This window comes from Rhinopithecus roxellana, chromosome 9, assembly GCF_007565055.1.
Source record: "Rhinopithecus roxellana isolate Shanxi Qingling chromosome 9, ASM756505v1, whole genome shotgun sequence".
Classification (NCBI taxonomy): domain Eukaryota; kingdom Metazoa; phylum Chordata; class Mammalia; order Primates; family Cercopithecidae; genus Rhinopithecus; species Rhinopithecus roxellana.
In genome coordinates this window covers 50,263,612-50,282,044 of record NC_044557.1, presented here as the reverse complement: position 1 = coordinate 50,282,044, position 18,433 = coordinate 50,263,612, and the positions used below count along the sequence as shown (strand labels likewise).

Genomic DNA, 18,433 nt, shown 5'->3' with positions numbered 1-18,433 from the left:
CTTCCTCTACCAGGTCTTTCCTCACTGCCCAGGTCTGACCTCAACAATTAATCACCAGAAATACAGTGCAGCATAGGCTGGTTAAAAGAGATGTATCATGATAAGATCTGCAGAGAAAGAAGGAAGAAGCCACTCAGCAGAAGTTCTATATTTTAAATATTAAATAGTTAAAGAAGGAAAACAATATCTCTATAAGAAGTAATTTTTTCACCCTGTGGGCACAAGTGTTTATTTCAACAAGTAATTTCCTCTGATTCACTGAAGCCATCCCAAGTGTAATTTGCTCAAAATTTATTACAATATCACCTTCCATTTTACTTTTATTTGTGGCCCCCCAAAACTCAGCACAACCTATAAGCTGTCCTCTGGTCTTAAAAATGCCCAGCTCTAATTTCGTTGTCAAACTACATTAATTTGCTTTTGCTAACTAAAACGTGGTGAATTAAAATAATCATTTATTAGCTCCTGAATCATTTATTAGATTCTATAAGTTGCCAATTTGAGCTCGTTCTTCTGGTCTGATGGTTCTTCTGGTCTTAGCTGCACTAATTCATGCTCTATAGTCAGCTGCTGGATTGACTGGGGGCTGGCTGGTGTAGAACAGTCTCAGGACAGTCTCAGATGGGACAGCTTGTTTCTAATCACATGGTCTGTCATGCTGAAAATGGGTATGCTGGGTGTGGAGACTGCACAAGGTTCTAAGAGGAGAGAAAGCAGAAGTGAGCCAGGCTCTTAAGGCATAGGCTCAGAATTCACACGTCATTACGTCTACACATTCTATTGGCCAAAGTAAGTAACAAGACCAGCCTAGATTAAAGGAGTAGGGAAATAAAACCCACTTCTTAATAGGGTGACAGAAAAGCCACACTGCAAAAGGAATGGATCCAGAGGCAGTGGAAGGATTCTGGCCATTTTTGCAATCTATCAAACAGAATTGTCACATAAAACACTCAGTTAATGAATACTTTTTTTGTCTGTTTGTTTTTGAGACGGAGTCTCACTGTCACTCAGGCTTGAGTGCAGTGGCATGATCTCAGCTCACTGCAACCTCTGCCTCCTGGGTTCAAACAATTCTCCTGTGCCAGCCTCCCGAGTAGCTGGGATTACAGGCATGTGCCACCACACCCGGTTAAATTTTCGTATTTTTAGTAGAAATGGCATTTCACCATGTTGCCCAGGTTGGTCTCAAACTCCTGACCTCAGGTGATCTGCTCACCTCGGCCTTCGAAAGTGCTGGGATTACAGGCATGAGCCACCATGACCAGCCTGAATAATTTTTTAGTATAGATACGCTCCATGCCATAATTGGGACTTGCCTGTATGAAAAAATATTCATTTTTATCCAAAATTCAAATTCAACTTGACATCTTGTATTTTTGTTTGCTAAATCTGCCAACCCCACACACAGACTATGTCAAAAATAAGCAAAACCTTTCTTTAAAAGAGAGAGAACTTGGAACTAGAAATTACTTTTAAGCCGGGCGCGGTGGCTCAAGCCTGTAATCCCAGCACTTTGGGAGGCCGAGACGGGCGGATCACGAGGTCAGGAGATCGAGACCATCCTGGCTAACATGGTGAAACCCCGTCTCTACTAAAAACTACAGAAAACTAGCCGGGCGACGTGGCGGCGCCTGTAGTCCCAGCTACCCGGGAGGCTGAGACAGGAGAATGGCGTGAACCCGGGAGGCGGAGCTTGCAGTGAGCTGAGATCCGGCCACAGCACTCCAGCCTGGGTGACAGAGCGAGACTCCGTCTCAAAAAAAAAAAAAAAAAAAAAAAAGAAATTACTTTTAAATTACACAATTACAGCCAGGTGCAGTGGCTCCTGCCTGTAATCTCAGCACTTTGGGAAGCTGAGGCAGGTGGATCATCTGAGGTCGGGAGTTTGAGGCCAGCCTGCCCAACATGGTGAAACCCCGTGTCTACTTAAAAAACAAAGAAACAAACAGATTAGCTGGGTGTGGTAACATGCGCCTGTAATCTCAGCTATTTCGGAGGATGAGACAAAAGAATTGCTTGAACCCGGGAGGCAGAGGTTGCAGTAAGCTGAGATCATGCCACTGCACTCCATCCTAGGTGACATAGTGAGACTCTGTCTCAAAAATAAATAAATAAATAAATAAAAAATAAAAAGCGCCGGGTATGGTGGCTCACACCTGTAATCCCAGCACTTTGGGACGCTGAGGTGGGTGGATCACTTGAGATCAGGAGTTTGAGACCAGCCTGACCCACATAGCGAAACCCCTGTCTCTACTAAAATACAAAAAATTAGCCAGGCATGGTGGTACATGCCTGCAGTCTCAGCTACTCGGGAGGCTGAGGCAGGAGAATCGCTTGAACCAGGAGGCAGAGGTTGCAGTGAGCCGAGATTGTGCCACTGCAATCCAGCCTGGGCAACACAGTGAGATTCCATCTAAAAACAAAACAGAAATTAAAAAAAGAAAAATAAAATAAATTGCACAACTTCACCAATTGTAGTATTAGAATGGGCCGAAAGCTCTAAGTATACCCAAAGGAAAGGAGCAACTTGGTCCCCTCTTAACATAATATATAATAAGCTTGTCATATGCGGCTCAGACAGCTTTGAATGCAGCCCAACACAAATTTGTAAACTTTCTTAAAACATTATGAGTTTTTTTGTAATTTTTTTTTTTTTTTTTTTTTTTTTAAGCTCATCAGCTACCATTAATGTTAGTGTATTTTATGTGTGGCCGAAGACAATTCTTCCAATGTCACCCAGGGAAGCCAAAAGATTGAACACTCTTGATATATAACAATCTATTTTATTTCAGTTGTACTAGATTAAAAATTGCTACACAGAAAACCAGTAAGAGAAGAATCTGTACTTTTAGTAATTTGGACCTGTTCTATATTTACAATAATGCCTTTACCCTCCTACGAGGAATTTTTTAAATCCTTAGGAGGTGTTAATTAATCATTATGCTCTTCTGGAATTTATTAGAACTAATCAGACCAAAGATACTTGAAATTGATATTTTAAGTATCTTACCCATACACTGTAGTAAAATCTGATGTTTTTCTCTATGGGCTTTTATGATGGACTGTATTTTTCCTACTATAACTTTTGTGACTAGAAGTGACAGTGCAAAGGTCAAATAAATGTGCATCATTAAGCAGTGCAACCTGACATTTCTAGATAATAACTCCCTCAGATGAGGAAAGGGAGTGATACCTGAAAGGTCACAGACCCCTTACTGTCCCTTTGCACCTCTAGTCATCTCTGCCCACTGCACACAATGATTCTGCTATAAATTTATGAGAATCCTCTCTGCTGGGAATCCTAAGTAATACAGAATTCAGCATACAGTGTATGCTAAGGGTTATTAACTGGGCTCATGATACAGCTTCTTGCATCCAGCTTTGAATAAATCAAGCTCTGTTGTTTACATCAGAATATTAGACTTGCAAGGGAATTTAAAGATTCCTACTCCAAGTCCTATTTTATAAAACATTAAATAAGAACCTCTGTCCAGGGCTATGCCAGAGTAAAGCAGAGTTCAAGGTCAAAAGATAACACATGCTTTTCAAATGTGAAGCCCATGGACTGGCTTGATAAAAGTAGCATCCACCTAAAGAAGGCCTTTTTCAAACAAACAAGTACATTTGCCAAGATCTTATGGGATCAAATGATGATCAAGTCTGCCATGTTAGGACCATATTTATATTCCAAATCTGAGAGAAAAAATTCAGATTTAGCATGTCCTTCAGAAAAGGACTAACCACAGATTTCATTAAAATAGAAATATGTGTGGTTGGGCATGGTGGCTTATGCCTGTAATCCCAGCACTTTAGAAGGCTAAGGCAGGCAGATCGCTTGAGGCCAGGAGTTTGAGACCTTGTCTCTACAAAAAATAAAGAAACAAAATATGTGGAAGATAAATATTGTTTGAATTTCAAAGTCACATTTGTAAAAGTGAATAGATTTAGTTATGAAACAAAAGGGTTCTTTCATACGTTCATCTCCCTATACTAACAATGTTCCTCACCCATCCTTTCTTAATCCATGCCACTGACAATGCCGATTTCTTTGCTGAAAGGCTCTTCCACGTTCTCTATATTATAAAGCTCCGTAAAAACCTTTAAATCCCAGATGAAATGTCAAACCATCCGTGAAGCTCTCCAAGATCTTCCCACTGCCCTGACCACTCTCCACATTGAATAGAAAATCTTCCCATTCTAAGCTTCAATATTTTCTTTCTTTCTTTCTTTCTTTTTTTTTTAATTTGAGACAGAGTCTAGCTCTGTTGCCCAGGCTGGAGTGCAGTGGCACATGTCTGCTCACTGCAAGCTCCACCTCCCGGGTTCACACCATTCTCTGGCCTCAGTCACTTGCGTAGCTGGGACTACAGGCACCCACCACCATGCCCGGCTAATTTTTTGTATTTTTTTAGTAGAGATGGGGTTTCACTATGTTAGCCAGGATGGTCTTGATCTCCTGACCTCGTGATCTGCCCGCCTCGGACTCCCAAAGTGCTGGGATTACTAAACTAACTTCTATGTTTTTATATATGCTCTAGCAGATACTTAATTCATTCATTCTTTCAGTGTCTATTTAGGGGATGCCTTCTAAATGCCAAGGTATCTTCTAGGCTCTGGGGAGAAAGCAGTGAACAAACAGGCAAAAATCCCAGATTTCTTAGAACTGACTTTCTAATGGGTGAGGGAGGACAAGAAAAAAACAAAATAACAACATAACACTGCTTTTTTTTTTTTTTTTTTTTTGAGACAGGGTCTTGCTCTGTCACCCAGGCTGGAATACAACGGCGTGATAATGGATCACCACAAGCCTCAACTTCCCAGGCTCCAGCGATCCTCCTACCTCACAGCCTCCCAAGTAGCTGGAACCAAAAGTGTGCTCTACAACAACCAGCTAATTTTTGTATTGAGACAGGTGATTTGGTTTGGCTGTGTCCCCCATCTTGAATTGTAGTTACCATAATCCCCACGTGTCATGGGAGGGACCCGGGTGGGAGATAATTGAATCATTGGGGTGGTTACCTCCATGCTGTTCTCGTCATAGTGAGTTCTCATGAGATCTGGTTATTTTATAAGGGGCTTTTACCCAACTTTGCTCTGCACTTCTCCGTGCTGCCACCAGGTGAAGAAGGATATGTTTGCTTCCTCTTCTGCCATGATTGTAAGTTTCCTGAAACCTCCCCAGCCATGCTAAACTGTGAGTCAATTATACCTGTTTCCTTTATAAGTTACCCAGTCTTGGGTATGCCTTTATTAGCAGCATGAGAACGGACTAATACAATGGGTTTTCACCATGTTGCCCAGACTGGTCTCAAAGTCCTGAGCTTAACGCATCCACCCACCTCAGCCTCCCAAAGTGCCATGATTACAGGCGTCAGCCACTGCACCTGGCCAAAATAAATATACTTTAAACAGAGAAGAAAAATAAAAAGTACTAGGGAAAGAGGTACACTTTTAAATAAGGTAATCAGAAAAGGCCTCACTGAGTGATGCTTAAATAAAGACCTGAAGGAGGTGAGGGAACAAGGTTCCCAAGTGGCTATGGGAGGCTGGGTTTTCAGGAAGGAGCAACGGCAAGTGCAAAAGCCCCAAGCTAGGAATATCCCAGGCATATTCAAGTAAGAACAAGAAAGTCCATGCAGTTGGAGTGAATGACAAGAGATTAGTAGAAGTTTAGAAAAGGAAAGAGCAGAAGGGGCTAGACCATAAGAGACACTGAGAAGTTGGTAGGATTTGTGGTTTGAAGGCACAGAGGAGACTTGTTAGAGCTGTGGTACTAAAGGGAGTGAACTGCAAAAGGGGTTGTTATTGAAAAACTGAGCAATTGAAAATGCGATGAGGGAGGGGTTTTTTTTAATCAATAACGATAAGGTCTAGCATGTGACCCACAGAGTGTGGGCTGAGGTTGAATAGAGAGCAGTATTATTATAAGGAGGGATAGAGAGAGTGATCTAATCTAATGATGCGAGATTCAAAGTCAGAGGTTTTAAAGAGGAGGGAAAAGCTACCTGAAAGCAGAAGGGAGGATCAAGGAGGGGACCTAGGCAGCCTCCAAGGCCAGTGGTAGATCAGGGAGAGGAAATTACCATCATTCGAGAGGGCAGCAGAAGAAGCAACGTTCTTCAAGAGAGGCAGGTTTTGATTAGAATTAAAAGGTGAAGGTACTGTTCAGAAAAAAACATTGACCTCAGAAATTTGTGCTAATGAATGACCCAGTTTTTGAAGGCAGAGTGGAAGGGTATGGGGCACTGGAGAGAAGTGGGATGTGGAGTCAGAATACAGTGGTTGGAAACTAATAGTCTGGGCTTCTTGTGAGGACTGGCATGAACAGCGATCACAGGATGGCAGTGGAGAGCAATGAATGATAGCGGGATGAGCAGGAGAAGCATCTTTCCAGAAGCAGTATTCAAGCGCCCCTCTTTTTTTTTTTTTTTTGAAACGGAGTCTTGCTCTGCCACCCAGGGTGGAGTGCAGTGGCCGGATCTCAGCTCACTGCAAGCTCCGCCTCCCGGGTTTACGCCATTCTCCTGCCTCAGCCTCCCGAGTAGCTGGGACTACAGACGCCCGCCTCGTCGCCCGGCTAGTTTTTTGTATTTTTAAGTAGAGACAGGGTTTCACCGTGTTAGCCAGAATGGTCTCGATCTCCTGAACTCGTGATCCGCCCGTCTCGGCCTCCCAAAGTGCTGGGATTACAGGCTTGAGCCACCGCGCCCGGCCTCAAGCGCCCCTCTTTACTCATCACCATGGATGCCTGAAGGCACGAGAAGGGCCCGTCTTACTCCAACCACAGCAGAGTCCCTCATCTTGCTCACTCTTGTTCTGTTTAGCGTCATATACTGTCTCCTTTTCCATATTAGATCATAAGCTTTGAAGTCAGCAAGAATATTTTTTTATGCTGTTTGAATTCCCCTGTTGATTGCCAGTAATAGACTACCCAATAAATATTCGTTCAAAGAAAAATTGAATACTTCCTACTGGAAGGAAGGGAAGGTTGAAAAAAAACAAATGATTTCCTACTCAGACTTTTCTCTGAGAACTTCTTAAAGTTCCCCATCCTTGAAATTCTTCTGAGTCCAGTCCTAGAAGACCAGGTGCTGCTATAAAACTTGGTGCTTTGTGAGCACCAATAAATGCTTTGGGAACATCTGCTGATGAAAGACCAGAGATAGCTCTCCTTTCCCAAGCAGTAAGAAGTCACAATTCTGCTTATAATAATACTTGCCATCATTGTGGAGGAGGGAATCAACAGCCAAGCCAAAGTGTACTTCTGTATGGACATTTCAACCTACTGTGGTTTTTCTGGAGTATCTAGCCAAATGTAGTGATGATCAGGAAGTGATGTTACTTGGTGATAAGTGACAAGGATGATGGTCTTGCTACATGCAAGGGTTTGGCAATCCTGAAGATCTGTTATCACCAGGTCTGAACTAGCCTCTTCACCATTAAGGAACCAACAAGATATGGGTCTACCAGACAATGTGATAGTGAGGCAGGAAAAGCTCAGCATTTGGAAACAGACCTAGAATCAGACACTTAGAAAGTATGTGACCAAACAGCTGAGTCTCTGCCAGAAGGTGACCACTATCAGCTCTGCCATCTGGCCTTCACCAAGGCAAAGCCACTGACACTAGACCCACATTTGGTCACAGGGTTCCATATGGAACTCGGTGGGCTTCTGAACTCATCTGTCTGCCCTAAAAATATGGTCCTCTGGCTTTTCAAATGCACAAATATAATCACATCATTCATTTACTTAAATCCATTTAGTGGCATCCCATTACCCTAAGCCTCAGTCTGAACTCCCTCACCTGCCCCAAAAGGCCCTCAGGATGTAAACACCACCAACCACTCCACCTCATCTCTTAGCTCTTCTTTTACCACTTTCCCTCGTATACTTTATATTCCAACAAACTCAAACTTCTGTCCACTCCTAAAACATTCAACTCTATACTTGCTATTGGCCTGACAGCTTCATAAGTGCTTTTAACCTTCTTCACCTGGCTAACTTTCAGGTCTTAGCTTACATGGCACATCCTCAGGGAAGCGCTCCTTGCCTCTCAGATGGGTTAGGTCTCTCTCTACTGTATGTTGTTTCACACACAGATCTCACATCTCTATAACTACTTGCTCAATGTTTTCTCTCCCCCACTAGACCATTATTTCTACAAGTCAGCTACTGTGGCTGTCTTGGTCACCACTGGCAAAGTCCTGCCCAATGCCTATGACAAACGCAATTAAAAAATTTTTTTAAAGTTAGATGGTTATACTATCCTTCTTAACATGATTGACAAAATGTGAGTGCTACATATCTCAGGCCATTCTAGCTACAAGCTAAGAATCTTTCCTTTACTGTACCCAGAAGAGTATCTTGAACCCACTCAGTATCTTTTAAACAAATAAATCCCATAAAATAATATCCCCCAAATTGTTTAATTCAGTAAAATATGAAGTCGAGGCCACCTAAAACACTGTATTTTATTTTTAACTTTTCTATTGTTTTGGTCACATGTAAAGAATAAAAATGAAAACAAGACACTACTGTGTCACATCAAGAAATAACTTTATCCAAAGGAATTTGAATGTAAGATATATTTAGCATCAATTCATATATTAGTAACTGATACATGTATTGTCAAGTATGACATCCAGAAAAGCACAAAACATTTTCTAACACGTTCCACCAAACTTCTGGCGTACTTTATGTGTCATTTCCATGACTACCAACCACACATATAGAGACTAGGGGATACTTAGTGAAGACGGCTTTCCAGGAAGTTTATAAAATTGGAAAAAAAAAAAAAAAAAAAAAAAAAGGCAGGTCAAAATACAGCATAAGTAGCAATGGGGCCCTTAATTTACTTTGGAAAGATTGCCTAAGGCACCACTATAATGAACAGTTGTAAATCCCTGATCAGACTTCAAATTTTTCTGGTCTTAAAATGTCAATTCTAACCACAAGGTTAGGTGACTAGATTAGCTGGTATACTATTTCCTCTGTGCCACCATCTGTAAGGAATATTACATCTATCCTGGACACTGTCACTCCGATATATATTAGTAATAGATCTGATTATATGAGGTGTGAAAGTCAATATGTGTAATTTTTCTTTAAATGCATTTTAAGAAAAAATAGCACTTGAATGAATGGTGGCACACCAGGGAAAAGGACTATTTTAATATAAAACAATATTAAATCAGCATGTGATGAGGTTGAGTGCTGAAACTGTGAAAACTGATAATTTAGAAATTGTAAACGCTTTTATTAGAAATTGTAAAAAGGCACCAATTACCCTAGTTTGCTGGAATCACAGTTCTTATGAATAATAGCATCTACTGATGAACATGACATGAATTAAATGTTTTTAAATTTTAAAACAATTTTAAAATAGAATAATTTTGATAAAATCAGAATATAAAATAATGAAGACCAAATCCAATGGACAGTGATTAACTGTTATTTGGATGAAGAAAACCAGGAATGCTCATGACCAGCAGTTCCCAAGTACCTTGTGCAGGTGACTCAGGGGATGCTGAGGAGTTGGTTAAGGAGAAGGAGGATACGGCCAGTGACTGGGACCCTGCCTCAGCACCAAACAGATAAGCTCACTTCTGTGTTTTATTGTACATTGAGAATATGTGTAAATCACTTTTTTAAAAGATTTCCTGTGATTAAAAGAGAAAATTCTGAAAACCACAGCAACATATCTACGCTGTTTCCAAGCATACAAACAGAATTAGAACATCTGAGACAACTATGGCTCCAAACAATCAGAAGGGTTAGTTTTCTTTTCTCCTATTGATAATGTCAAAATGATGTGTCATCTATTGAGCCATACTATGGAGTAGCAGGCTACTAGTTAGGGCCTTCCCCAGTTAACAGCACATATCCAAAGGACAGCTAGCCAAGTGGGAAGGTGGTAGGTAAATGCTCACCTGGGCTAGGCAACCATCACAGCAAGTAGGTCCCCTCTCAGCCTGGCCTTGGCAATGAGCTGCTTCTGAGAAGCCACAGCTATCTGTGGTTGAGAGCTCACTCCCTTGAGGCTTTGCAGAGAACAAGAGACATGGGCTGTGGGGCAGCTTTTCAATAAAACTGAGAGGCACATCAACATGGCACTGTATGCATCCACTTAAGGATATATGATCAACATGCAATTTCAAAAGGTAAATTATTAAAGATAATTGGCCAATGTATAGATATGCATAGTTTTTAGCACATAGGCCCTCAATAAAATATTACTGAATCTATTCCAAAAATGTAATGTTCACTAAGTAATACGCTGTAAAAGGTCAAAGTCAGGAAAAGAAATTCAACTCTTAAAAAAAAAAAAGCACATAAAATCCACTCTATCTTAATGCAGCAGTTGGAAAAGTTTTCTTTTTTCTTTCCTTTTTCTAAGTTGCAGTAGGTTTTATACCTAATAAAGTCTGTTCTAGACATAGGAAATAGTACATTATTAAATTGTAAAATGCAATTTTGATTAACAGATAACTGGTATCATGAGTTTAAAAATCAGATGAAAATGGCACTTAAAAAAAGGAAAAAATGACTAAGTGTATCTACACAAATCAATGTGTGGGACCTTAGCAAGGAAAGTATAAAATATTTTTTTTAGTAAGTAGTTTTTCATTAGTTAGAAGGAAATGGAATTCTGAATTTCACCTTATATATTTGGTCCTCTTATCTTTCCTGGACAAAACAGTCCTAACTGTTTTAACAAATCTCAATTAAAGTAATCTAATAATGTAGAATTCAGGACAACCTACCATCTGTGCATCTACAATATCCTGAAAGTCATGCTCAGTTAATGAAAAAAAAAAAAAAGCCAAATCTGAACATGTTTACAGTTTTCCACAATAAAATAAAATATCTAGAAAGGCAAAATAAAAATGGTTTACTTACATGAGGTTATTTTTACTTGTTGATTGTACATTTAAAAAACTGAGTATGTGGCTTTTCCTGCTCATTCAGTACTTTTCATAAAGTCCCAAGCTGAGTGCATGCTGTTTTGTAAACCATAGTGTCTACACTGTAGCAAAAATCAGATGCACAGGAAGGTAATTTTTACCTTGCAGAAAAGCACTGTATACAGAGTGAGGAACAAATTTGATATCATATAATTTAAGGAGCTCTCATAACCAGGTATGGACATTGGCTTATAAAACATACACTGTGAATCAGGCACAGCAACCTGCAAACCACATCATCCCAACAGTTTTCCATTCTTCCTATTGAGAAACATTTAAAAACAGCATTTTCATCACATGAAAGTAAACAAAAACAACAACAAAATAAGCTTTCCTCACACTAATTTCTAATTCAAAGAGCTTTACTGCAATTACTGTAAATCACTATCAATTACTGAATTGACTGGGGAAAGATGGACTTGGCACTGTCCCCCCAAAAGAGGCTAGAAAGAATGCTTTAAACAGATATAATCCATAGAGAAAGAGATTTACATCATAAATGCTGGGGGCAAAAAGTACATAGAATGACAGATACATGATTTAGGGTGAGAGATGGCATTGCTCCACATAACACAAAAGAATTCTGTTGAAGTGGTCACTGCTTCTGTTGTTTCGTGGCTGGGTTCTTGGGAGGAAGGAGTTTGTATGTATTGAAGTAGCCCACCACCTGCTGGGGAATCTCTGCCAAGACACACTGAGCAAGTGCTTCTTTTGGAGCCTTGTGAAAAACAAAATCAACGTGACTTTATTAGCAACTGAATTTTCCTGGCTTTTTCATAAAAGAGACTAGGGATACTTCAGCAGCCACTAAAATGAAGCAATTCTAATTCACAGGCCTGTACCTTTTCTTAGGAACAGTCCATGAAATATGGAATGACCTAACTAGCCAAAGTTACTTATGATTGCTATTACTATCCCTGCTAACATTTGTCAAGTCCTTTTTTGGTGCCGGCATTCGAACATTTGATGATTTTGTTGTTTTATAACTTTTAAATGTGGGTCTTTCATTCACTTGGTATATATATATATTTTTTTTACTTCTTTTATACAATTACAGATTCATAGGAAGTTGCAAAAACAATAAGAAAAGGTACCATGTACCCTTCACCCAGATTTCTCCAAAGGTAACATCTTACATAACTACAGCATAGTATCAAAGCCAGGCAGCTGACATTGGTATGGTTCACAGAACTTACTCTGATTTATAATTTTACATGTACTAATTTGTGTGTGTTTGTGTGTGTGTGTGTTTCTGTATAATTCTATGCAATTTTGTCATCTGGGTAGATCTGTGTAACCATCACTACAATCGAGATACAGAACTTCCCCAACACCACAAAGATCCCTACCTAACATTACTGCTTTATAATCACAACACTCCACTTCCTCCCTTCCCATTGCTGGTGGGAATGTTAAATGATACAGCCACTTTGGAAGAGTTTAACAACTGCTTTAAGAATTACACATGCAACTACTGTATAACCCAGCAACTGTAGTCCTAGGTATTTATCCCAGAGGAATAAAAACTTACGTTTGCACAAAAACCCATGCATAGGCTGGGTGTGGTGGTGCACGCCTGTAATCCCAGCACTTAGGGAGGCCGAGGCAGGTGGATCACTTGAGGTCAAGAGTTTGAGACCAGTCTGGCCAACATGGTGAAACTCTGTCTCTACTAAAAAATAGGGAAAAATAGCCAGGTGTAGCGGTGCACACTTGTAATCCCAGCTACTCGGGACGGGAGGCTGAGGCACGAGAATCACCTGAATCCAGGAGGCGGAGGTTGCAGTACTGTACTCCAGCCTGGGTGACAGTACTCCACTGTACTCCAGCCTGGGTGACAGAGTGAGACTGTCTCACAACAAAAACAAAACAAACAAACAACAACAAAAATCCATGTGTAAATGTTTATAGTAGCCTTGTGTATGAGAGAGAAAAACAGGCAACAGCCAGATGTCCTTCTGTGGTGAAACAGTTACACAAATGGTGGTGCATCCATACCATGGAATATGACTCGGCAATAAAAAGCAGTACTTGCAAAAACGTGGTGATTCTCGAGAGAGTGATGCTGAGTGGAAAAAAAGCCAATCCCAAAAGGTTGCATATTTTATGATTCCATTTCTATGACATTCTTGAAATGACAAAATCATAGAAATGAAGAGCATAGTAGTAAGAACCCTTCCTTCTAAGGGTTAAGGAAGGGCTGGAAGGAGAAAGGAGGGGATGTGGCTATAAAAGGGCAACAAGAGGGATTCTTGTGATGCATCTTGATTATACCTCTGTAAGTATCCTGGTTGTGATTCTGTATTATAGCTTTGCAATATGTTACCACTGGAATAAACTGGGTAAAATAGTCTTCTAAGAGATATTCATCAAACTAAACTTTCAGCTTGAGGGGGATTTGGCATACACTTACATAAGAGTTTTTTCCATGCCGGGCGCGGTGGCTCAAGCCTGTAATCCCAGCACTTTGGGAGGCCGAGACGGGCGGATCACGAGGTCAGGAGATCGAGACCATCCTTGTTAACCCGGTGAAACCCCGTCTCTACTAAAAAATACAAAAAACTAGCCGGGCGAGGTGGCGGGCGTCTGTAGTCCCAGCTACTCGGGAGGCTGAGGCAGGAGAATGGCGTGAACCCGGGAGGCGGAGCTTGCAGTGAGCTGAGATCCGGCCACTGCACTCCAGCCTGGGCGACAGAGCGAGACTCCGTCTCAAAAAAAAAAAAAAAAAAAAAAAAAAAGAGTTTTTTCCAGCTGTTACAAAGGTAAAGATAAAATACTTGAGACAGTTGCAATACTATTTTAAAACAATTTATCATATAGCCTGTAAGAAGCACATAATGTACATCCTGAAGCAACACTGCCAAACCAAATTAGAGCTCTCAAATGGACAAAGGACAGTGTTCACAGGTCCTCTAGCCCTGCACACCTACTCAACTGCCTGGTTGTAGATGGGCAAAGATCTGTGTTCACTCACTTTAGTGTTTGAGTAGGGAGGAGTGGTACTCACATTCTGGAACTGTCTGAAAGGCACAAACTGGACAATATCTCTGATGGCCACTTCACCTGATGGGGAGCGGAGACTTCCACCATCACCATCCAGAAACTCCATGGCACTAAAGTCAGCACCTCCAACTCCAACAATGATGATGGACATAGGCAGCCTGGAGGCATTAACTATAGCTTGTCTGGTTTCATCAAGGTCTGTGATCACACCATCGGTAATAATCAAAAGCACAAAATATTGCTGCCAGAAAAAGAAAACATGTCCACTGAGCAAGTCAAGCAATGGCTAATGGCATCTCTGCCTTGATAAGTCATCCAGTCTTTCTTGTTCATTTTCCTGCCAGTCTCTACCCTGGCTACCACTACGTAAAATATTCTAAGCTCCTCTGATGACAAGGAAATTGACTCTTAACAAAAACTGCAGGTTCATTAAAAGTGCAGCAGACCACAAAATAGGGTTGGCAAAATATATGGAAGCAAGACATCTAAATGTCAAAGATTAACCTTTCGGTAAGACTAGGAATAACAGTTTAACTCAAGTATTAAATATGTCAACGAGGCAAGTGGAAAACTTCATTCTCAGAAGAGCAAATAAATATAAAAATATTAGAATTAGAATACAAAAATTTTACAAACTAAAATACAAAAAAAAAAAAAATAGATATGGTTTAAGTGATAAAATCATCCCCCAGATTGTGTCGCCCAAGATAAACTTTTTCAGAGAGCAGTAAAATGTTACATCAAGTAGTGACTCCATCTTTTGGGCCATTTAAGTCTAGAATAGGAATAAGATTTACAATATTAGCTAACATGTGTTGAGTGTTTACTCTGACCCAGGCATTGTGCACTTTATATGAATTATCTTATCTAACATTTTCAACAACAGTATGAGGTAGTTTCCCCTAACTTACTTCTGAATATGCCAAAGCTAAGAGAGATTTGGTATCCACAGTCCAATAGGTAATGGTTAGCTCATTCAAGTATCTTTAGTACAATAAGAAATCTTGTAACAGCATCTGATGTGGTAAGTTTCCTTAAGCTTTAATTTGTTATGTCTACTCCAAAAAGGTAGATGATATGCATTTTTTTTTGGTAGAACCTATCTATGGAAGTTAGTTCAAAGGATAAAAGACTCATGAATGCCAAGTGTTATTTTGCTGTTGCCCTGACTTTGTATTATGACAAACCAAAAAAATAGAAAAATGGCACCAGGAGCTGCTACCAATCCACATTCTTCCCATTCCCTGGCCATAGAGCACTTACAGAAGCTGTCTGCTGTTGTGTGGCTGCAGCAGCAAACCTGGCCACATGATTTATGATTGGAGAAAAATTAGTTGGTCCATAGAGTTTTATCTGAGGAAGACAAGAACGATATGCCTCTACAATGCCTTGGATTCCTAGAACAAAAAAAAAAACAGTATTAAAAATTCTCAAGCACAGTGTGTTTATTCTGGCTAATTTGGTTATATATATCAACATATAGTACTTTAAATAGTCAAAAGTTCATATGCAGGAGTTCCTCTAAGCTATGTATTACGTAACTCCATAGGTATGCTCCATTGCAAAAACCTATAAGCTCTGTCCTCCCCCAGTAGAAGGGATTTACTTTCATCTCAGTCAAATTACTCATTAGTCTACAGTAGGACTGTTACATTTGTGCTTAATTTTAATACATGTTGGGAATGTGACTCTGAAAGAAAACCATGAAAAAGGTTCCACATCATACAGCAGATGATAAAAGGTAAGAAAGAGTTATTAATAAAATGAAAAATCATTTGCACATGTGGCCAGAGTTTCTACAAAAATACCAGATGGCAATAAAACTAACATTAATTCTAGTTAATTAACTGATACAAGTGTTTATTCAATAAGTTAAAGGTTAATCATTGTATCACAGAATGCATTAGTTCCAAATATTCACTTCCAAGTTATTTATCCATTTTGCTGCAGAAGCACTGATGTGTTTGTTTAGGGGTACTGCCCCTAAACCTGCTGGCACATTATACAACAGAAAGTTGGACAGGACCATCTGATTAACTTTGACCAATGCATGTGACACCCATGCCTAAGCAGATGTCTTAAGAACTACTGCCTGTTTTTTCCAGCTCTCTTGCTCCTTTCCTTGCCATAGGAGCAGCACATCCCAGATAAGTCTGTTCCTTCAGCCTGAGTCCCAATATAAGAAACATGGAGAGAACTACAGCCTAGTTGCACGTAAAACAAGCAAGAAATAAACTGTTGTCATTAAAGCCACTGAGATTTAGAGATTGTTTATCACAACAGCACAGCCCAGTGAAAGTTGACTGACATTGCTGGTCAAAGCACTGCTGATGAAACTTGTATCCCACACATGTACCTGTTGAATCTGCCCTTAATATCAGAGCTTTTAGGATGCAGATAGGATAACAGAAATTCTAAAGAATTTCCAACAATACTTGCTGAGATCATCACAGATACTTGCCACAAAAAAAAAAAAAAAAAACCTTAATGTAAATCAAAACAGGTCTCTTGCTTTTAAAATGTCCAATAGAACACAGATCAACAAAAAAGAGAAGCATATACAGTCATGTGTCACTTACCAATGGGGATAAATTCTGAAAAATGCATCGTTAGGTGATTTCATCATCATGTGAACATCACAAGATTATACTTACACAAACCTAGATGGTATAGCCTACTACATACCTAGGCTATATGGTATAGCCTATTGCTCCTAGGTTAAAAACCTGTACTGCATATTGCTATACTGAATAATGTAGGGAATTATAGCAACTGTACCTTTTCTATGTCTTTACAATAAAAATACAATATTAAAATCTTATGGGCCTACTGTCACACATGTGGTCTGTCATTGACTAAAATGTCATTTTTAGTGCATGACCATACTTGGCTTGAAAGCTTCATGAAACCAACTATCTCCTCTTAAAATGTAAGAGTTCCAATAAACTCCTCTTAGTTTATTTGAATTTAGGAACAAGTAGTCTTATGAACAACCTTTGAGAATGTAACTAATTCATATGCAGAGGTGATTTTACATGCATAAGGTCCATGTAACTAGTAGTCAATCCAGTAGTAACAAAGGCATAAATAATTCATTTAGGGCTGGGCATGGTGGCTCGTGCCTATAATCCCAGCATTTTGGGAGGCCGAGGCAGGTGGATCACATGAGGTCAGTAGTTCTAGACCAGCATGGCCAACATGGTGAAACCCTGTCTCTACTAAAAATACAAAAATTAGCCGAGCGTGGTGGCAGGCACCCGTAATCCCAGCTACTCGGGGGGGCCACAGCAGGAGAATCGTTTGAACTTGGGGGGTGGAGGTTGCAGTGAGCCGAGATCACACTATCACACTCCAGCCTGGGGGACAAGAGCAAGATTTCATCTCCAAAAAAAAAAAAAAACATAAACAAAAGCAAAAATGTAATTTCTTCACAAATATCAAGAGCCTTCAATCCCTTAATTAAAACTAAATTATGCCAAAAACCCTTTCTATGCATCAAAGTAACAAGTTTTTTCTAAGGCATATTATTTCTAAGGCAATTAGGTTCAATGATTAGTTAGGAAAAGGGGATTAAACTTCCTTGACTTAAAATCAGGCTCTGAGCTTTTTCCTCTATAGTATCTCCTTTGTTTAAAACCAAACTGATCTTTTTCCAGAGTGTAAACCACTTGGTGAACAGCCCAAGGATGGGCTTACATTACTCACAGAATGACTGAACTTCTTAAATGAATTATCATATGATATGTCATCCATATTCATTTATAATAAATGAACGCTAATTACAACAAATTCTAAAAATTATTCCACTTTCATTATAAAAATGAAGCATATTTCTTAAAAAGAATAACATTCCCAGTTTCAAATGGCTAGGGAATAAAAGAGGTCACAACCAGTCACTGAAAGTGCCTCAAAGGAACACTAAATTAGTATGGAAAAAGTGTTCTGGGGAAAAGAACAAAACCATATTGCAAACTGCCCCCACAAAAATTGTTCACGCTCTTCCACCTTATGAATATTGTTTAGGAAGAAAAGAACAAAACACTTTCTTCTGTTAGAAAGCTATACATTTGTAATTGTCAAAAGGACCCTTTGCAGAAAATTAGCTTATTGTCTAGAATTTTAAATTATGCCTCTTGCTCCCACACCTACTTTCCCTTTTCCAAACTCTTTAGTCTCATATATAATTTAGTGGAAGAGCTGGCATTTCTGATTGATTGCTAAATGTGGTAAAAAAGAAGCAGCACTTGGATACTTGAGGTATAAGGAAAAAAGTAAAATGTGGCTGGGCATGGGTGGCTCATGCCTCTAATCCCAGTACTTTGGGAGGCCAAGGCAGAAGGCAGGAAGACAGCTTAAGGTCAGGAGTTCAAGACCAGCCTGGCTAACATAGCGAGACCCTGTCTCTATTTTTTTAAACAAATAAAAGAAAAATGTGAAATGAAAGACAAATATGTGCCTCCTGCTC

The 18,433-nt window shown here is 39.8% G+C and overlaps 1 protein-coding gene across 3 annotated transcripts in view; it reads right to left on the bottom strand.

Moving 5' to 3' along the window:
* Nucleotides 1–256: 256 nt before the first annotated feature.
* Nucleotides 257–18,433, bottom strand: part of CPNE3 (copine 3) — a 58,138-nt gene continuing 39,961 nt past the window's right edge. The window contains exons 15-17 of one of the 3 annotated variants that reach the window (XM_030937740.1): nucleotides 15,232–15,365; nucleotides 13,973–14,209; nucleotides 257–698 (exon numbers count right to left, since the gene is read on the bottom strand). In XM_030937740.1, coding sequence (XP_030793600.1) covers nucleotides 654–698; nucleotides 13,973–14,209; nucleotides 15,232–15,365 — 416 coding nt within the window. In that variant the 3' untranslated portion in view covers nucleotides 257–653. Of the gene's footprint in view, nucleotides 699–8,453; nucleotides 11,684–13,972; nucleotides 14,210–15,231; nucleotides 15,366–18,433 lie in introns of those variants that run through there. The other 2 variants (XM_010378554.2, XM_010378555.2) reach the window with 2 other exon arrangements.